Source organism: Pezoporus occidentalis, unplaced genomic scaffold, assembly GCF_034315485.1.
Source record: "Pezoporus occidentalis ecotype Australia unplaced genomic scaffold, CSIRO_AGI_Poc_V1 ctg286, whole genome shotgun sequence".
NCBI lineage: Eukaryota > Metazoa > Chordata > Aves > Psittaciformes > Psittacidae > Pezoporus > Pezoporus occidentalis.
In genome coordinates this window covers 164,994-185,056 of record NW_026914785.1, presented here as the reverse complement: position 1 = coordinate 185,056, position 20,063 = coordinate 164,994, and the positions used below count along the sequence as shown (strand labels likewise).

The 20,063-nt window shown below is 41.8% G+C and overlaps 1 protein-coding gene and 1 long non-coding RNA gene across 9 annotated transcripts in view; one reads left to right on the top strand and one right to left on the bottom strand.

Moving 5' to 3' along the window:
* Nucleotides 1-20,063, top strand: part of PALM2AKAP2 (PALM2 and AKAP2 fusion) — a 265,897-nt gene that overhangs the window by 150,893 nt on the left and 94,941 nt on the right. For 5 of the 7 annotated variants that reach the window (XM_062625996.1, XM_062625997.1, XM_062626000.1 and 2 more), the window contains one exon: nt 4,718-4,800. In XM_062625996.1, the coding sequence (XP_062481980.1) occupies nt 4,718-4,800 (83 nt within the window). Of the gene's footprint in view, nt 1-4,717; nt 4,801-16,658; nt 16,679-16,872; nt 16,982-20,063 lie in introns of those variants that run through there. The other 2 variants (XM_062626004.1, XM_062626003.1) reach the window with 2 other exon arrangements.
* Nucleotides 12,780-16,683, bottom strand: LOC134167381 (uncharacterized). Of its 2 annotated transcripts, none has more exons than XR_009966169.1 (3): nt 16,476-16,683; nt 15,597-15,683; nt 12,780-13,427 (listed from the first exon to the last, which is right to left on the bottom strand). It is a non-coding gene; the product is annotated as an uncharacterized LOC134167381 (long non-coding RNA). The 2 variants fall into 2 exon arrangements; XR_009966170.1 differs by lacking the exon at nt 16,476-16,683 and having other exon boundaries at nt 12,780-13,009; nt 13,103-13,427; nt 15,597-15,806.

Below are 20,063 nucleotides of genomic sequence, written 5' to 3'. Positions count from 1 at the left end.
TAGTTTCATCACCCCTTAAATTATTCCTTTGTCTTCATGCTGATATGTGACCTCACCCAATCTGAACACCACAAAGTCACCAAGCCATTTAGTGCTTCAGTAAATAAACATGTCAGCACTCTTGCTGAAAGGTTTCTTTTCCTATGCTGTGTCTCTTCTTTTCCCTCCCTCTCCTTATATGAGGATTTTATTTTTTCTGAATGACCTTTATTATTCACAGGAATAATTGGTGACAAACTCTACTTTGTAGTTTAGCAGGTGATCTGTCTGCTGGCTCAGCTGGGCACTGCCAAGGCACCAACACGAGGACATAGTCTGGCTTTTTTTTTTTAGTGACAAGTCCTATGTAACTGAATGAAAACAAACAAAAACAGCAGGAATCCCTGTGGTTCAAGTCAAATGAAAACAATTGCTGTAATAAAATGCCTCCTTGGCCTGTTCAAGACCAAATGGGCCAGTTTAGTGATGATCCAGGATTTATGTGGCTTGAGCCAGCCTGTTTCCTTCCAATCTGAACAGGGCAGCAGGCACTTAGTAGCTCTGGGATGGTAGCACCCTGCAGCAGCCAGAAGGCCAAACTGGGAACACTAGTATGTGCTTTTGGCACGTGTGCAACCTGCCTGGGCTCTGAAAAGGGATAAAATTGCTCCTACAGACAACCTGTCTCAGTGGAACAGAATAATAAATCCTAAACTACTCCAGCTGCCATGCAAGTGAACAATTGACTGTGCCCTAAATTTTCATAGCAGGTCTAAATGCCTGTTGTGTGAGAAATTAAGAAGGCTTGATTTAGTATGATTCCATCACTGCAGGAGTTTTTCTGGTGAATACCTGTAAGTGCTTTATCTACCTTTTCTTTTGAGGACACAAATCTTTGCCCTAAAGGCATTCCCTGATTCAACTCCTCTTTATGTTACAACCTGTCCTTTTAGGGCACCAGGTTCTTTTGCAAGAGGACGTAGGCTGCCAGGCTTTAGATGGGTACAGCCTACCCAGTGTTAATGGTTATATGGTACAGGGCTCAGAGCTGTTTCCTGACAGATTAACAATAAAGCAATGGAGTTTACATGCTTAAAACACAGAGCACTCTGTTGCTAAAACAAACAGCAAAATTAAGATGCTAAGTCTGCAGTTTCTGGGTGATTTTTGCATTTGTGAAGGGTTTTCTAAGGGAGTTGTGAGCTCCTGTAGAAAGCTGGCATATACTGGTAGCTGAATTGCATCTTAAAGTTTCCTTTCTTTGTCCAGGTCCTATAGAAGCAGACCAGAAATGGGTGACAGACAGAGATGGATAGAGCAAGCACCCCTGAGATGAGTGTACTGCCCCAGGTCACTGCTAACCAATGAGAGGTGCTTCCCCCATCGTAACAGTGCTGACCATGAAGAACTGTGATTCAGGAATGAACTTCTAAAATCTCCCCTTTTTTGCTAAGAGCAATGAGTGGGTGTGCACAACAGTTTTCCAGATCACTCATCAGTACCTCTATTCCTCATCCATATTCTGCAGTTTCACTGCCAACTGTATGACCAGGATCTGGGCATCTGCCTCTTATACTCAAATTTCATCCTTTTTGTCTTGACAACATCCATTCCTTTCTATTCTGGCTGATGGTGGTCAGCTAAAAGCCCAAATTCCTCCTCATTATCTGCACCCTGACTTCTCTCCTAAGTCTGCACAGATATGTCTCTTAAGGAAAGAGACTGTTAGCTCAGCTTCATTCCTGTTCTATTGTCTGGTCCTCTTTATTGTTAAACTCCTGTCATCCATCAAACCCTATTCACAGTTGAAATCAACAGCAAATAAAAGGAAACAAATAAGTCAGCACAGTGCTACACAGAAGTGGAGCTAGCATGCACAAAGATGAATGAAAAGCCACTGAGCCCCAGTAGTGCTGACGGAGCTGCCCTGCAGCTGTTCTGGTTGAGTTACTTTATCACTGCTGTATACAGACGATGATAGATGTAAAACTTTAGCTGTGATAATGGCAGTATGAACTGGTACTATGTGCAGCCTTTACAACATGTCCACAGACGTGAACATGCTTGGAATTATTTTTTTTTAATCCAAGGGTCATTATAAAGTTGCCATGTCCTTTATGTAGATAAAGTCAGAGGCCCATGCTATATGGCAGATACGGTCTGTCACCAAATACAGGGTGTGGAGGTGAAGTCTACTGCGACTTATGGTATCTATATTTTTTTTTGAGATTTGGGGGAGATCTATCCTTTTCTTGTGAATGTTAATTTCTAGGCCTTGGACTTCCATGACTTTTTTTTTTCTAGTTAACTGCTTATATTACGACTGACATGCTCTAGTTAATCTTTCATGTGTTGCCAAAGGCAATGGGGAATATCACTTATGGTTGGACAGCTTAAGTCAATGCCAGGTCCTACCAAGAAATGCTAGTCACAGGTGTGAAATGAGGCAACCCACATTTCCATATAGTATCCTAATCACAAGACTGCCCTTTCTTGATGGACATAGGTTACATATACATCAGCGCTTTGGCAGAGAACAGTAGTATGTTTTTTAATGAACTCATCCCTCTTTTCTGAACCACACCTGAAATTGATTCAGATGTCGAGCGATGCACACTGCTTCCACCCTCTGATTCACTCCTACGAACATCCTGAAGGCTTCACAATTCCAAATACACTTCAGAAAAAAGATGCACAGGGTCCTGAGTGTGAAAGGATGCTTTAATAAAATGACACAAAAAGGCAGACAGTTCTATTTTACATCTGTATTTGAATAGCAGGAGAGCATATAGCTATCAGTAGCCCACTGTGTTGAAATACTCCATAGACATATGACAAGAAGAGTCCTTCAGCCTGAAATTAGCATGGATAAAGCTATCAAAGTGAGCTGGAAAGAAAAAAAATAATTCCGAAACAGCAGAAAAAAGTAATGGGGACAGAATAAACTACATGCCTCTTCTGCAGCACCGCTTCCAAAGCCGCAGTGCTCTGGGGGAACCCCAGCAGAGGTGAATGCAAAAGAAGGATCAAACCTGTGGTAAAGTCACGCGATCAGACCTCTGGCTTTGTAGACTTCTCCAGAGTGCTGAGAGCACAACAATTAGAAAAGGTCCCAATTTCATTATTGTGCTTTTCCACTGGTTTTAAAGCAGCCTTTAAATCTTGCTGGGGCTGCCCATTGGCTCTGTCGACTATGTGGACCCCACAGCTCAGCACATAGGAAGAGGAGGATGCAGCTCCAAAAAAACTGTGCAGGAGGAAGTCAAAAGCACCTACAGGATTTTGGCACATAGGTTTCACTGATGTTTTTAAATATGCTTCCCCTAGAGCAAAAAAATCTGATGTACCAAAAAGCAGGGAAAGCAGCCAATATTGTTAGAAAGAAAAATACCAGTGTGTAGTCAGTGCCTCCAAGCAGAGACAGACTTCAGATCATGCTAGCGCTGCTGGTATGTGCCACTGCCTGCTGGAGCAACAAATAAAGAGCATCTCTGATTCACAGATCCTTTTGTGTAGGTAATCACAACACAACTGTGGAGTACACACAGCCAGTAGTGGTCTGAAGACAAATGCTCAAGATTATAGAGTGAAGTAGCATCAGAGGGCATGAATAACTGCCCTTGTATTGACCAAGGACTGAAGAGCCATTTCAAGCTGTATTATTACATGAGCCATATTTCAAATCTAGTAGGTGCACACAGTGCTGTGGTAGCACAAAGAACACTATTCACTGTATTCTCACTGTGAATGTGTACATTCAACAGTGTTACTGGAGATATCTATAAATCTTTATACACCCATATGCTCCATAGTGGAGATCATGTAACCCCTATAATTTGATTTCACATCTTAGAAAATATTCACTGATTTAATCTAACTCTAATCCACTGTCATTTATTTTAACTATTGCCATTGCTACCGAAATTCCAAAAGTAATGCTGTCTGTGGCTAGCTATACTTAAGCAAGATTGTACCTGGAGGTGAAATCAGCAGATATGTTCTTACCTTAGTCAGAATTTAAGCTTGATGTAGAAATAGAAGTGCAGAGGTTCTTCCAGACCTGCCCTCACCCCATAAGCAGAGGTGATTAGTGACTGGCTGAGGAACAGTGTTAACTAATGAGATGCTCTGAGTTACGATCCTAGATGCTCTTAGTTACAATCCTAGATGCTCTTAGTTACGATCCTAGATGGTCTTAGTTATCCTTCCCTAGGGATGCACAGAAGTGCAGAAAAGCCCTATGGCTTCTCTCCTGGGATGGTGTGAGCGCGGGCATACCTTCAGCACCATAACACAGGTGAGCACAGAGGAACCAGTGCCCAGGCGACTCCCTGAGGGTGGCAAAGCTGGACCTGGCAGCCAGGGCCTTCCCACAACCCATCAGGGACAGGGCAGCCACAGCCCCAGTACTGGGTACCACCCTCAGGACAGGGATGGCTGCTGAAGGGGAAGTTGACGATACCCTTCCTGAGCCTTGGTGTGCTGTGCAACCTGCTAAGCACCCGCTGTGTTCTCTCCCAGTGGCAGCTGCCTCTCCACAGCATGCAGAGCTCTCTCCAGCTGGCAAAGATATTTTTCAGTCGTTATTTTTCTACCCTTTATGCTTTCTTTAACAACACTGATGAGATACCAGGCTCGTGACAGAGTGTGGCTGCTAGAAATGGATCCAAGCAAAGCAAAGCAACTTCTCGACCATACATATTCTCCCATGGGCAATAAAATGTCTTTGGTTTTGTAGGCGCAGAAGGATCAGATATGCTGCCAAGGGACCCGCCGGGATCCTGCTCCTGTGAAAGTCCCGAAGCCGAGGAGGGTGCAGGGGTAAGTCTCTTCCCACCATGTTCTTGTGGGAAGCACAGGGATTGGACCTGTGCTCAGACATAATGCTTGTTGGCACTCTGTTAGGTGGCATAGGGCACATCTTCAGCTGCAAGGAGGTAGTCTGATAGCTCACCTGGTAGCCTGGGGTGGCTGGGAACCCACCAGTTTGCTAGAAAATGCATGATGGGAATATTCCTTTTTCATTCTCAGTGCAATCATGTGCAGCCATGTGCTTTTAAGAGCAGCAAATGAATTTGTCAGTATGATGCTGGGAGTAGAAAGGAAGTGAATGGGCAAGTGAATTTCCACAGGGCCAGAACATTCATCTTCAGGCCTGCTGACACTGCTGAGTGTGAAGCACATATATCTAAAGACAAAACCAACCGTATTAAAAACTAAAGGCCTCTCCAACAATATTTGTCATAAACTGTTCTTTTAAACAAAACTGCAAACTTGGATATACATTGTCCATATTCCTGCTTAAATTTACTTTAATCTTTCACATTTCTTTAAATAAATCAAATTAGTAATCAAGGTTGTTAAACTGATTCAGATTAAACTTATAAAGCATATTTCAGACTTCTGCTATAAAAGCAGTGGGTTGGGATTTTTCATTAATATTAGTTAAGTTTAGCCCAATAATTAATTCTTTTGCTTAGAGAGGCATTTAAAGATAAAAATGCAGCAACTTCATATCTTCTCTTGGTCTGTGAGTGAAAACTGGTGTAAGAAGCTCAGATCAGCTAGCTTTAAAACCTTAGAGGCCTTGATGAATTATCAGCTAAATCCAGCATCTGCTAAAACTTCTTTTTTTTTTAATGAGCAAAAGGTAAACACAAAACATGTTTTGAAAAGCTTTTCTTTAGATTTTTCTTATCATATTTAGTAGTTTCACCTACCATTAAAAAAAAAATAACAAACCAAACACAAAACACACTCGTAGTTTTCTAAAAATCCAGGTTTCCAAGAGTTTTTATTTAAATACTTATAAAATCCAAAAGGTGATGGACCAACATAATTAAATATATATATATATAAATGAAACAACAAAACAAATCTGCTAATAAGAAATATGAACCTCACTAAATGTGCTTAAAAATTTAGAATGGACAATGTAGCACAGAATTTCATATTCTTAGCTATCAAGAAACAACAACCAAATTTAAGATTAAATCTATATAAAGCAGTAAATCAACATATCCTCAGGGGTATCGGTCAGTGAGAATCCACCTTTCTTTAGGCAATTACTATACAACACAATAAAATTGAGGTTCAAATTGATAATGCAAAACTATCAAAACAAAACTTTCATGTTATGATTAATTCAGATATTTAAATCATTCTGACAGCATCTGGAGCATGGACTTGTGCAGACATTCCCAGACATTTTTCACTGGTTGCTAGCAGCGCTGTGCTCAGTTTAGTATCATTTTGTGGTAGCTTGTGTATCACAAGCAGGACCTATAGGACTGCTGGGAAAGCTCTGAGCTAGAGTTTAATCAGTTCCTAACTTTCTCTGGTTTAAGTTAAGGTCATGCTTAAGAAAGGGGAGAAAAAAAGTTCAATGACCCTGGAATGCAATTTGTTTTAATAACACAATACCTCCAATGCTTGGGAGTGTAACATCACACAGAATAAAACCTGACGTAGCACCATTTTGTCCTTGGTTTTAAAAAACTGGTCTCTTTTTTTAATAACAACTCCCCACTGAAGGAAAAGGTTTAATGGCAGAACCTTGTAAGAGGGAGGCTGACTCAGGACTGTCACTGATGCGGCATGAGCAGAATCAGCAAAATGTTGGCATGGGAAAGTCAATAAAGTCCAGGAGAGTATCCTTACCAGCATGTAATAAAATTCGTTTAGTCATAGTAAATGACAAAGTGCTGAAATGTTCTTTAATAACTTGCTAACAATTTGTGGAAGTGTTAAACCTGGTGTTCAAGGCAAAGACAATATGGAGCAGCTGGATAGAAATTCTTCTAGGCTTGCATTTGCTGAGAGAGACAAACACAAGACAATTGTCCTTTCTACTGCTAAACAGTCAAATGGGCAATGTTATTTTCATGTAAGAAAAATGTCAGTTCTAGACTAAAGCTGAAGAGAATATATGCTGACCCAGCTGAAATATGTCTTTTTTATCATATCAAGAGAAAGTAGATCTCAATGAATAGAAATCAGGAAACAGAACTTTGCATAGCTGTTATTTCAACAGCCTACTTTCTCCAAGTGGAGACCTGGGCCACCATGAAGTTCCCTTGAACTTTAACAAGCTATTAACAAGAAGCAACAAGCTACCTCTAGGTCCATACTGTGCTCTTGACAATATGGTTCAAGTCAATGGTAGTTGCACAGTTTTCAGTAAAGCATAGAAAACTCTTACATTTAATAGGTAATGACATTCGTGACCAGTGAAGACAGCGTATGGATTAGTAAAAAAAATACTACACTTGATCCTTGTCATGAAGCAAATCAATGCTCTTCCTGACAAGAAAGGAAGGAGCCACTCTATGTCATGTGCTCAGAACAAGACAGGCTGGACCTGTTGTTGAACATGACGAAGTTTATGAATGTTCTCAGAGTTTTTTATGTTTCTTCCTTCTTTTCTTAATAGCAAAATGCTGCCTCTTCATTGTTGTGTTTAAAACACATCCTGTTATGCCTGTAGCTCTTTTTGGAGTGCAAGTTCAGAATACCATGTACTCTATCACTAGCAGCTTTTGCTTTAAAAGGAGAACAAATATGTGTGTGGGAGTAGCATAAACTGCAGCTGTTTTTCTTTGTTTCTACTGTCATTACTGCTGACTGGTAACGAGGAAGAAGACGTAAATATACACCACAAGGAAGAAGATATACAGGAGCTTGGGAGATTGTCTTGGTGAATTCCTAATTTTAACAAAACTTTTATGACTATAAAAAGATTAGAATAGGGTGAAATAATTTGTTTTGCAGTGGAAAGGATGTTGCTATCCTGTCTGACATGGAATATTTAATCAGAGATACAGAACTTCAATTTGCTCTTTCACTGGCTTTATGAAAGATTGTATCATCAAAGAACTCAAGTGAGTTCATACATCTTTGAAAAGATTAATTAATTTCACTGGGCAGCTGCTTAAAAACAAACAAAACATCCAAATAGATGCAGGATACAACCTCATCTCCTCATTCTCCCCCTTGCCCTACTGCACTGTGGCTGAAAACTTTACAGATAACTCAAAATCACAGACGTGTGGTATTTTCAGCACTCTGGGGCAGTTTAAAAGCAAGATGTTCTTTCTGCACAGCACAGGATTCTGAAGCTTGTGAGTCCAAATGACAAAAATCCCTGGTTATCTTTCCAAGCATAAGCCTGCATGGTCTTATACCCCCTCCTCTCTTACCCTTCAATGCAGTTTAGGATGTATATTGCTGCCACAACAGCTATGGAGGGGTACTGCTGAAATTCATAGGAAATTGAAGTGAAATTCAGTAACAATCCAAGGCACAGCACACAGCTCCAAGGCGTAAAACAGCTGATGCTTTCTCCAACTAGCTCCTGCCAGCTCTTATTACGGGTTTCTCAGGTCATGCTCTTCACCCCTGGTCCTGGCCGTAGTTCACATCATGTTTAAGTCAGCAGAGCTGGGCTAGCTAATGGAGAGGAGAATTCATCTGAGTTACTGAACTGCATGTCATAGCACACAGCTAAGAGTTCATTTCCAATTATGGTCTGGGCTAATTGCTCTCCTGTGCGTCTTCAAATCATGACCAAGGCAGGCAACATTGGTTAGGGAAGCCAGAGGATTGTTAGTCATTCAAAGCCATCAGAGACATTATGTTTGACCTCTGGCATTGTAATTTTATTTCTGTGGCTCTGCACGGAAACTGCCAAAGCAAAGTAACAAGACTGCCAAGCTGTGGTGCCTGTGTAAAACATGCCCACCTACCTTCATATATGAAGACAAATGAGATTGCCTGCTCCTACAGTATGTGAGCTGGACATTGAAACACATAGCAGTTTCATAGTGCAGAGCTGGATTTCCACAGAGAATACTGTGTATTTTTAATTAGCAGGCCTACAATCAACTTGTCTTATCACCTCATTACACTTTCATTTTGCCTGATTTCACTTCTGATGATCAGAAAATGCAGTGAAGCTAAGACGTCAGCTTACTGCAGGGACAGCCAGTTCTTCAGGCTGGCCACAGGTTTAGTGATTGGGCCTGCTGTCTTTCTAATTCGAGAAAAGGATGCATCTTTTGAAAACTTAAATATGTTGTTTGAGGAGCAAAACATTTTTTGTCATGGGACAAATAATTTCTGTTTTGACTATGACCCACTTGTCTCTGACTTTCTGAGGACCTTCAGGTAGGATCGGTTTTCTCACTTACCGATTTCTAGTGTTGCCATCCACCCTACAGCAAATGACACATCCCAGCTGGAGGCATCTAACACCACTGTGAAGTAGCACTAGAAGGAACAAGCATCCAGTCTTGAATATAGGGAGGGCTCGGTAAAATGTGTGGAGAAGGCAGTCTGATTGCTGGAGATTTGTACTTCAGTGTGCAAAACTTAGAAGATCAAAAGATATGAAGAGCATGCAGGACCACTCCTTAAGACCATAGCAACATATAGGTGGAAATATTAAAAGTATGGTAAGAGGGTTTTGCTGTTCTTCTGTGAAGCAGTGATTTCAGTCCATGGAGGCTGACAGGATTCCCCATGTGGGAGTAAAAGCAAAGGCAGAAGCATTTCTCTTCTTCATAGTTCTCTGAGCACACCTGTGGCAAACTTCCAGAAAAAGATGGCATGACAAAATGTGCCTTTCTGCATTTAGTTAATGTTTGGACCTGAAGTAAGCATTGTGTTTGCTTTGTGTGATAATGCAAAGTATTTAAGAATACTGTCTTGTTTCTGATGCTGCTACTTGTGAGCTGAAAAAGCGATGAACATTTAAATATGAACAGGTAAAATTTAAATGGTATTATTTTTAATAGTTACAGGCACAGTTTTGTATAATAGTATTTGTCCGCTTTTGATTCTCTTCCTACATAAATCCATGAAGGTGTTTAAAAAAGCCCATCCTGTTTTGTCTGCTGCTTGCACCCTCTCTCTCCCACTAGATGTCTTTACAGGATCTACCCAGACGTCTTGAAAGCCTCTGATCAAATTTCTTCCATATTTCGTCTCTGCTGAAAGTTTCCCACCCAGATTAGTTTCTGCTAATTGTTCTTTCATTTGCTGCCACTTTTGCTTCAGTCTGGTCCCTTGTGTCTCCCACAGCTGCTTATCTCCCTTGTCGGCTCTTTTTCCTGGGGTGACACTGGCCCCACTTTTTCCTGCAGGGGCAAATGTCTCTGCTCCTCAACACTCATTATTGCTTGCATTTTGATAAAATCTACAGGCCAGATAAGAAATTATTATGTTAAATGAGATAAACTTACTTAAGGGAAGCCTGTCTCTAGTCGAGGTCTTAGAAAACACTTTGGATCCATCTAAAAGCCATGACATTAAAAAAAATGCCAGCTCGCTCTTCCATTGCAGTTTTGATGATTAATGGCAACCAACCACTTCTGTGTTATCTTTGTTTGCGCAACTGGAATTTGTAGTCATGTTTATTAACTCAGTCCTTGCAAATACTGGGAAGTTGAATACTCAGTGAAATACACTGTGTTTGGGTGTATATGGGGAGATATTTAAATATTTCTGCTACACAAACAATTTTACTAACTCTATAGGACTTTCTTTTATTTATAGAGCCTAATGTATTTAAGCTGCTGCAGGACAACACTGCTTTATTCTCTGTAAACAACTTTATTCTTTGTCTTGTCATTTTTATTGTTCTAGTGGCAGTGAATAAAATGCTGCATCTGTTCCTCAGGAAGGACTTAATCCAAAGCTCATCGAATGCATTGGAAGAACCTCCACTGGGCTTTGGATCAAGCTCCTTAGTTCACAAACAAACGCTCTTTGTGAGAATCTGCTATTCAAGTATTGTACAGAAGAGTTACAGAGCTAGAGTTCCTGATTTCTAAAATAATGATTGCTCTTCAAATCTTTTTTGCATTGCCTGTTCAGTTGGAGGAACAGTATCCAACTGTACATAATTGTTGAAGTACTGTAGTCTGTGATTATCTTGCCCCAGCTGTTGACGTAAACGTAGAACATGTAAAGCTGTGGCGAAAAGTAATGCTATATTTATATAGCTCCTCCTAAGCACACAGTAAGTCAGAAAATTATATAGACTCCCTGCCCCTGCTGATCCTCAGGCTCAGTCAGGCAAGCTGGACACGGGTGAGCCATCTTTCAGGACTGCCTTCTGTTGATGTTACTGATGAAACAGACTTAAAAGAGGGATTTGTAGAGTTTTGAGGGATACTACTGAATGGATTTTTTTTTTCTCATGTGCTTAGCAAAAGTAACAGACTGAAAGGAGACACAAAGCCCACAGCAGGGGAAAGATATGTGAACTCTTGTGGAAGAGGGTACCAAAAGAGTAAGATAAGGCAGGAGTAATCAAAGCAGAAACATTATCTGGAGTTAAGACTGTAAAGAGCTTTAAGTGACATCTCAGAGCCCCAGATTTGCAATGACTGCGTTTTCCAGAAGAAGGAGGAAGAACCATGAGTCAGTTATGCAGCGGTATCCCCATGAGCTGCAATTAAAAAACAATATTCCTTACAGCATCACAGGGAGTGAATATTTCCTTGGACTTCTCATGAAGGGGAACTAACAGTTCCCATGAACTGAAAAGAACATAATGCCACTGAAACTGGACTGTTTCTGCAACTGCAGAACAGCGTAACTGCTTCACGTGGGTGTGGATTACACACAGTTACTACTGGGTATTACTCCTGTGACAGAGTAATAGTACTGTGACAGTAAAATAGTCTACACAGTGTGGTAAGTGCTGGCACAGCTATGCATGTAGTTTGTAAGCCAATGATGACTAAAAGTTTATGGAGCCAGTACTAAAACGTTACTTACTCAGGAGTCACATTTAAGTCAATGAGTTTATTCATGTTGCTAGTTGCTGATACAGATCTTGCCAAGCTATTTCACCACATAACAGAAATATCTAAACGAGCCTGTTAGTCAGCTAAGTAACTTAAGAAAATAATTTTTAAGTTCGTATTACATTAGTATTTGAACTCCCCAACCACAGCTGAGGTCCCGTTATGTTCTGCAAACATCCATTAACAGGCAGTCCCTGTCTTAAAATTCATCAACTCATAAAGACATATAAGGGAACGTGATATGCATTTGGTCACATCTCAGATCACCAGCAACACCAGGAATGGAACAGGGATCTCCAGTCACTTCTCAACCAGCAGCTCCCTACTTCTGTAATACCTGACATTTCATCCCTGTACTGAATATAAAGCATTTATGAATGTGACCTCCAAACTTCCCACAGCTCTTCTGCTGACTGATGGATCTCTGCATTCATTAGTTTTATAAATGCATAGAGAATACACACAAGTACCATTTTCATCTCACATGCATTACCACAAGCCAGTGCATTCCCCCAGCCAGCTCATGTGCATGTTATTCTGCAGTCAGAGAAGTAACCAGAATCACAAAGAATGAAAAATTAATCTAAGCACAAAATTTCTGACAGCTAATCTTGACACTCAAAATTCTGCATCCCAAGCAAAACCCCATTTTTTATACACAGTGTGGAGGCTCCCAGATCAGGCATCATCTTTCAAGACTGCATTTCATTTTATAAATGTTGTAAAAGCACCTGATATATCCAGCATCATTATCACAGTATTCTTTTTCCTTTCTTTATTCTGCACTACTCTCAGCATCTTTAAGAGTTCATAGAGAACAAGAACAGTATGCTAGGCTGTGAGACAGCACCCTGAAGGAATTTCTTCCTAATAGGAAGAGGTACACCCTCTGAATTGTTCTCTATTTGAAGGTTTGCTGTATAACAGTTAAAAGAAAATAAAAATCTCTCACACAGAAACTAGGGTCCAATATACCAGCAAAGACTCTGAGTAAATCCTCTGTCTCCTAGATACTTCAGGGGCAGCAGATATGGATATGACTTCTCTGTCTTCTCTCCATTTCTCTCTCTTCTCCTTTAAATGTCTTTGTGTTTCATTTCCTTCTCTTTATCTCACCATCCTGAGCTGCCCTGTGTCTCTTCCCCTTCCTAACTCCAGGCACTCTTCATTGGCAATGGCTCTGCCTGCCGTCTTTCTGCCCATGGAAGAGCATGCATCTGTACAGAGGCACATTGTGAACTAGGTCAGCTTATGTGGCAGAGAAAAAAGAGCAGAAATAAAAGCCTTTTTGTATAATAACAATGCCTCACATAACCACGTGGCCCAGTTATTAGAGGTGTTTGGTGTCTGCAGTTCCCACTAACTTCAGTGGCACTAGTCCTCTTGTTCACAGCCTATGTATATAGGAAAATAACTTAAGCTTCGAAGGTCCCTACAAATACTAGTACAGACATGCAGTCACACTTCCTTGAGCTTTCCCAAGAATGTCACACAATCTCAGGATTTGTTTTTGTCAATTTTTCCTACATGTTCAGCACAGCCTTGGGATGCATGTTTGTCAGTCACTGGAGGAGGAATGAGGTAATACTAGGAATAACATATCCCTTTTCAGTTCACAGGGCACATAAAGCAGGCCTGAAAGGGAATGACAGGCAAAGAACTGTCATTTGAATGTTTAAAATAACAACCTTTATTGACAAAAGTTGGCTTAATGCAGCTGATCATTATACATTTCCTACTTTCAGAGATTTTGGGACCACACCTACTAATCTTACAATTCATTATTTAGATAAAGATATTTTAATTTCACAGCAAAAATTAGGGAAGGCTGCACCGGGGCAAAGATTAACTCCTTCTTCTCCCTACCTGAAGCCCTCTGTCATACTGTTCAAAAATCACAGAGCATTAACAAAATACATGTTTAAAACAAACTTTAAGATAATTTTCTTCTGCTGTTGTTACTGTTGAAAATGAAAATTAGAAGCCAATAGGCAAAATTCACTAAAATACACACAGTGAAATCACATTTGATTTCCTCTCTATTAGTCATGTGCTACCTGAATTATTACTAAGTAAATGCATCTCTGTCATAAGAAAAAAAAAAAGGCAAATAAAAATTCAAACAGTATCAGCGTCATTAGATACTGCTTTATCTAATGGAAAAAAATCTGTGCTGCAGTCACACAGTTCAGTCCAACCCTGTATGAGGGCAGTAAGCAGGATAGGAGCAGAAGGTAACTGTTGGAACAAAAGGGCAGAGGGGTGGGAACCCACTAAGAGGAGCTCTGAAGTTCTTCCGTTGGCAGTGTAACATCTTTGGTTGCAGTTATCACAGATCTTTTTCTACAATGCAGTATTGCCAGTCTCCAAAACTTGAGACCTTCAAAAAGCATGAGACTGACTACGATTATTTTAATTATGTTTCTAAGGCCTGGAGGAGACCTTTCTGCATAGTTCTGAAGGTTTCAACAACTAAATAAGCCCGATATATTTTTCTCCCTCCCTTCCTTTTGATAACTGGCTTGTTCTATCAGCTGAAGTTTCTAAAAACCCAACAAACATGGTCAGACCTCTGAAACACCCAAAACGGATGCAACCCCCATGCTCCTCTTTCTCTTTCACCTGCAGCCCCACACTGCCATTTGGATAGCATACCTACCTGTGGCAGCAGAGACAACAGGGCAGGCTGGTGGGTGTGAGCAGTGATGCATGCCCATGCATAGCTGCTTCAGTCAGATGCCAGAGCTTCTCATTGCTCCCTGCCTGCTCCCTGCAAATGGGCTGAATGGAACCATACTACAGTTCTAGCACATGCCGGACACACCTGTATGGATCCTAGAAGGACAAAGGGTGGGAGTCCTGTCTTTGGGCAGGTAACTGAATTGCAGACATTCCTGGGAACAATCCTAGATGGTGCAGCTCAAACACCCCCTGCTCAGAGTTGGTCTTCCTTCTTCCTTCCCATGCGGTATGCTAGTGTCAAGTAAAAAATGTGCATTAAAAAGGGCCATTTTTCATCTGGAGAATTTACAGCAAAGTATGAAAGAAACAAAATAGACGGCAGCAGATATGGAGTATGGCAACAGCTTCCTGGGTCAAAGACATTGGAGGAGTCTTGCCTGTACCATACTCTGTGCTTTTGGATTCATGTTTGCAAAGGTGGTCATGGATACATACAGTTAATCACTAAGATAGCTTCTTACTTTCATTAATAGCACTGACTTACAGGTCTACTCTTAGGTATGTATGCATCTATTTCCTTATACTATTACCTTTTTTATAAGCCTTTTCACTGTCACAACATTCAGGTAGCAACGTGCCTGTCTGTGAGCACCTATGTCCTTGAGTTCTCACCAGAGAATGCAGCAGCTGAATTATCAACAGCAGCATTTAACTTCCCATTTAAAATACTGGCACCTAAAGAGGTGAAGGTGGCAAATGTGCCACTAAACTTCAATACAGACTCTGGAGAACTAGAGGTTCACAAGCCTCATGCCTGTTCTGTGCAAATAGAGAGATGCTAATTGGGTTAGAACTAAAGGACACCTGGATTAATGCTATCTATCTGAGAAGAGTCAACACTGCAGCTGTAAAGTCCTGCCTTAAACAAACATCTTGAAGGTCTCTGAAAGGATCAACAAAGATGTGGTCAAGGTGATCTAATTTCCATTAGACTGGGTTTCTCAAAGGCTCTTGACAAAGGTTTTTAAGGAGACTGAAGAACTGACAACAACAAGAGGGAAAGCCCTGGTATAGTTCAGTAATTGCTTAGAAGATAAAATGCAAAGTACAGGAATAAATGACCAGCTCCCACAATGGAGGGAGGTGCTGAATGGTATAGGCGTCTGCACAAATCAGTGCTGGGACATGTGCTGTTCAGTGTACTCATATCTCACCAGAGAATGAAGTGAAATAGCGTTCATTAGTGGTATTAAGTTAGCAGTAAGAGGAAAGACTGAAGAACTACACAAGGACATTATGAGGCTAACTGGACAATATGTGAAATTCAGTGTAGATTAAGTAATAATGAAACAATTGTGTAAGACAGTAGAGTCTGAGCTGATCATCGCATGAACAAAATCTCAGGTTTACCACAGACAGTTCTGTAGAAACATCAGCTGTGTGCTCAAAAACTCTTCATAGAATACTAGCTTTTAAGGGAAAAATAACACTGTGCCACCATATGAATCCATGTTTTGTCCTCATCTTAAATCTTGTGTATTTCTTAATCTCCAATAGGATCGATTAGATCAGGCTGACATTCAAGAGGGCATCTTTGATGATAAAAGGTACAGGACAGTCTATGGACAAAGCGCCTTCTTGAGGAGCCTAAAACTCTTGAGCCAGGAGGAGTGATGTAGCGGAGGTCTACAAACTCATGAGCAGTTCAACGAGATGGTTAGGACCTCTTCCTCATCTCCAGCACAGGAGCTGAGGGCATAGTAAAGTTCTTACTGAAACCAAAAATAAAAGGGAGAGGTTCTTCACGGGGGGGGGGTGACAAACCAGTGGAAAACCTTGCCACAGCCTGCTGGGAATGCTGCAAGCGCATTTGGACCCAAGGAAGTCACATTCACTTTTGTATATATATATATATAGATTATATTCGATATATTTTTATGTATTTATATAAACAAACAAAACCCCAACAAACAAAAACCGGAAAGATAAAAATCCCCAAACCCCCAAACCCCCGTATCACCGATTAGCAGCAAAACCCCGCGGAAGCCCTCGGAAACCCCCGGCGCCGCGGTCAGGAAGCTCACGCCGCACAGCCCCGGAGGCGGGCCGCGGGGCCGCGCTGCTTCCCGCCGGGGCTCCGCTCCCGCCCTCCGGCCCTGCGCGGCGCGGGCTCCCGTAATAGGAGAGGGCTCGCAGCCGGCCGGGTAACCCGACCGCGGCGCGGGGGGAGGATGCGCGGAGGGTCCGCGGGGGCGCAGCGCCCCGCGGGACAGTACCCAGCCATACCGGGACGAGGTGGGACAACGCGAGGCGGGGCGGGGCGGCTACGGGGCTGCCGGCGGGTTAGCCACCTCTTCCTGGCGTCGGTGAAGGGGGCGGGCGAAGAGGGAAGGGGAGGAGGAGGAGGAGGAGGAGGAGGAGGAAGAAGAGGGACCCGGCGTACCGGGGCTGCGCTTGGAGCTGGCGGTGCACGCTGCGCGCCGGAGGAGCGGGAGCGCCTTGGAGAGGTACCTCCGCTCGGGGCTGCGCGCGTGTTTGCGCGTCCTCCTGCCAGCCTGTCTTGTCTGACTGTCTGTCTGGTGTGTGTGTGTGAGCGCGGCTCCGGCGGGAAGGAAGGCGGCGGTGGCGGCTGCGGCTCCGGCAAGTTGGCCCTCGGCGGGCTGCAGCCGGCAAAGGTGGAAATGAGGGGACGGCGACGGCCTGAGGCGGGGGCTGAAGCGGGGCGCGGGAGGTGTGTGGGGGGGGGTCGACAGAGATGCGAAGAAGGTCGGGGAAAGGCTAGTAGGGAAGATGAATAGGCAGGGAGGAAAGACTAGGTGGGGATGGGGGAATGAAAATGTGGGAGGGGAAGAGGCCAGGAGGGAAGGGGGGCTGTTGGAGGGGGAACGCGGGCTTTGCTTTTGCCCTCACTTACCCCGCGAGGTGCGCCCGCCAGCCCCGCGCCTGCACATCCCGTGTGCCGGGGGGCGCTGGACCCGGAGGGGACGAGTGCGGAGCGGCGGGTCCGTGCGCGCCCCCCGCCGCGGCCCGCAGGGGCTTTGGTGAGATCCTGAGGAACCCGTGACGTAATTATTTTTTAATCAGCATGTTTTTTTCATGGGCATCTCAGTTTTTCCTGGACTCCCCGTTTTGAACAGGAAATCTCCCGCATCTTTGTGCCAAGTCTGTCTATTTTTAGACCCCTCAGTAACGGCGAAGCATGAGTTTTAAGTATTTGATTTCTTCCCCTTTGGCTCCTGCTTAGGACCACTGCAGTGTGAACTACTCAAACGCTGGTGTTTCTTCCTAGAAAAAGTTATTCAGATTATTGCTGAGGTGGGCAGGCAGGCGGCTACTGTGGGTATCAGTGTTTGAGTTCCTGATAACATTAATCATTAGCCATAAGGAGCAGTCACTATGCTGAAGTTTCTTTTTTATCTTTAGATGAATCGTCTGTCAGCTCCCAGAAGATGTACGTTAGGACAGAAAGTACCAGCTTAATGTTGGAAGAGGTAGAGCAGGTCCCCCTTTTGTGATTTTATCAATGAAATAAACCTGTTTTATTTTGAGCTGTGATTAACAGTTCAATGTTGCAATGATATCCTCTGATTCTAGAATTGTCTCATAGCTCTGGTATGTCAATTTGTATTCATGCTGTGTAAGTGTTTTGCAGAGGTTTTGCGTATCTGACACGGATTTATTTCATTTTCATAATTACATTTTCTGGTGTCACCAGCCTCAAGGAAAGCGCATGTACATCAGTGTCTGTGGCAGTACATGACATTCCTCTATGAAGTGCAAGTTATTTTGTGTGTGTTTAGATCACAGCTTTTATGTCCCTGCGCACAGCAGAAGATGAAGTTGCATCTCAGATGGAGAAGATTTTTTAAAACAGCCTGATGGTCCACATAGCCATTGTGGCTGCCTGCAGGAATCTAAATGTTGACTAAGATGGCATCTCAGGGGCCCTTCCAGTACTGTAATTTTCTGTAATCAAGTGACAATCATGGTAAATCAGTACTGATGAAACATGCACAAAGCTTTAAAAAAGATGCATTGCACACAGTAACTTTTAGAGACCACAGATCTGTCCCTCCTTCCTGAAAAACAAGTCTCAATCCTCAGTGTGGAAGTTTCCCAGCTATAAAACAGAACTCTTCTTTCGTCCTTTTTCTTCTCTACATTAGCAGATCTTCAGGGCTGTTATACGGTCTTTGCGCAAGCACAGTGTACCAAAACTGGAAGACTCATCCTAGTTTGTAAAAAAATCGTACCCGTAACTACCGCTCAAAAATATGTATTACAGAAATCCATATTTTGTCATTTGTTTTTGTGTCTCCCAAATAATCATATTCACAATAGTTGTTTTTTTTCTGGGATTATGACAAAATGAACAGAAAAATATTTCATATTGAAATTCTGTGTTAGCAATACAAATTATGGGCTTCTTTTTGATGATGAACAGTATTCAGCAGTCCATTACAAGTGTAAATCATGCCATCCTTAATTTTTAGAAAGAGGTCCTTTGACTTAAGTTTATAATTAGAGCTCAGGAGTTTCACTTTTTGTTCATTTGATGACAGTATGCCACTGGGTTTACAGAAGAAAGCAGAACTGTTCCTTTAGAGTAATTCTTCAGAAATGTGGTAAAAATACTTATGTGTAGCAAGACTTAAGTGTTTTCATCACTTGATATGGTATTTACATGCAGTATACTGCAAAACTGAGAATTTTCCCTAGGTATTTCATAGCAGAGAGAATGATTACTTTAATCCCGTATTAATAACAGAGAAAAACAATCATTTATTGAAAATACAGCAAATTCCCTTCAAAACATGTATACATCTTCAGAAGGGTTAGGAATATTACTTTAAAAATGTGTGTAAGTGCTTGGCAAAACTTTGGTATTTGCTACTGAATGACGAAAACGTGTCCTGTTCATTGTAGAATTTTCCAGCTTTGCCTGATTGACTTTTAAAGAGATGATTCATGGTCCATGAGTAAAGGATGCTTTCAAATATTTGTTTGCTTTTCTTTTTTTTTTTTTTTTTTTTCAAAAATCTGTTGATTTCACTAATGGCTTTTGTGGCTTAATTTCCTCTTTTCCTATATTCTGAGTGTTAGAAAGGAAAAAGAGCAGGAAACTTGCTGTATGTAAATTGCTAAATTCACATTATTGCATGTACATTGGAAGGGAATGGTTCTCCATGTTTTACAAGCTTTTTTGTACATGTGTTTGTATTACTTTATATAACATATGTTTGTATAAAGTATGCATGAATCAAGAAAACTTTTTAAGGGTGCAGTGCGTGTAGTACTACCAGTAAAAGGTGTTGTGTATCTGTGTCATTTCCCTTTGTAGCAGCTGAATTAGTGAGAAGAGCTATCTCCTGCATTGATAGTTGCAAAATACCTTAAATGGAGACACATTAGGACTGTAACGATTTAAATATAAAAACCAAACATCACACCAAAACCGAAATCACTGAGTAACTTAGTAAGTAAAACTATTCTGCTGACTGGGCCTGGGTGAAAATGCAAATACAGATGAGGACATATGTAGCTGCCTTCCTAACAGTTCTCTGTGATTTGACATCACAGTTGTTATTT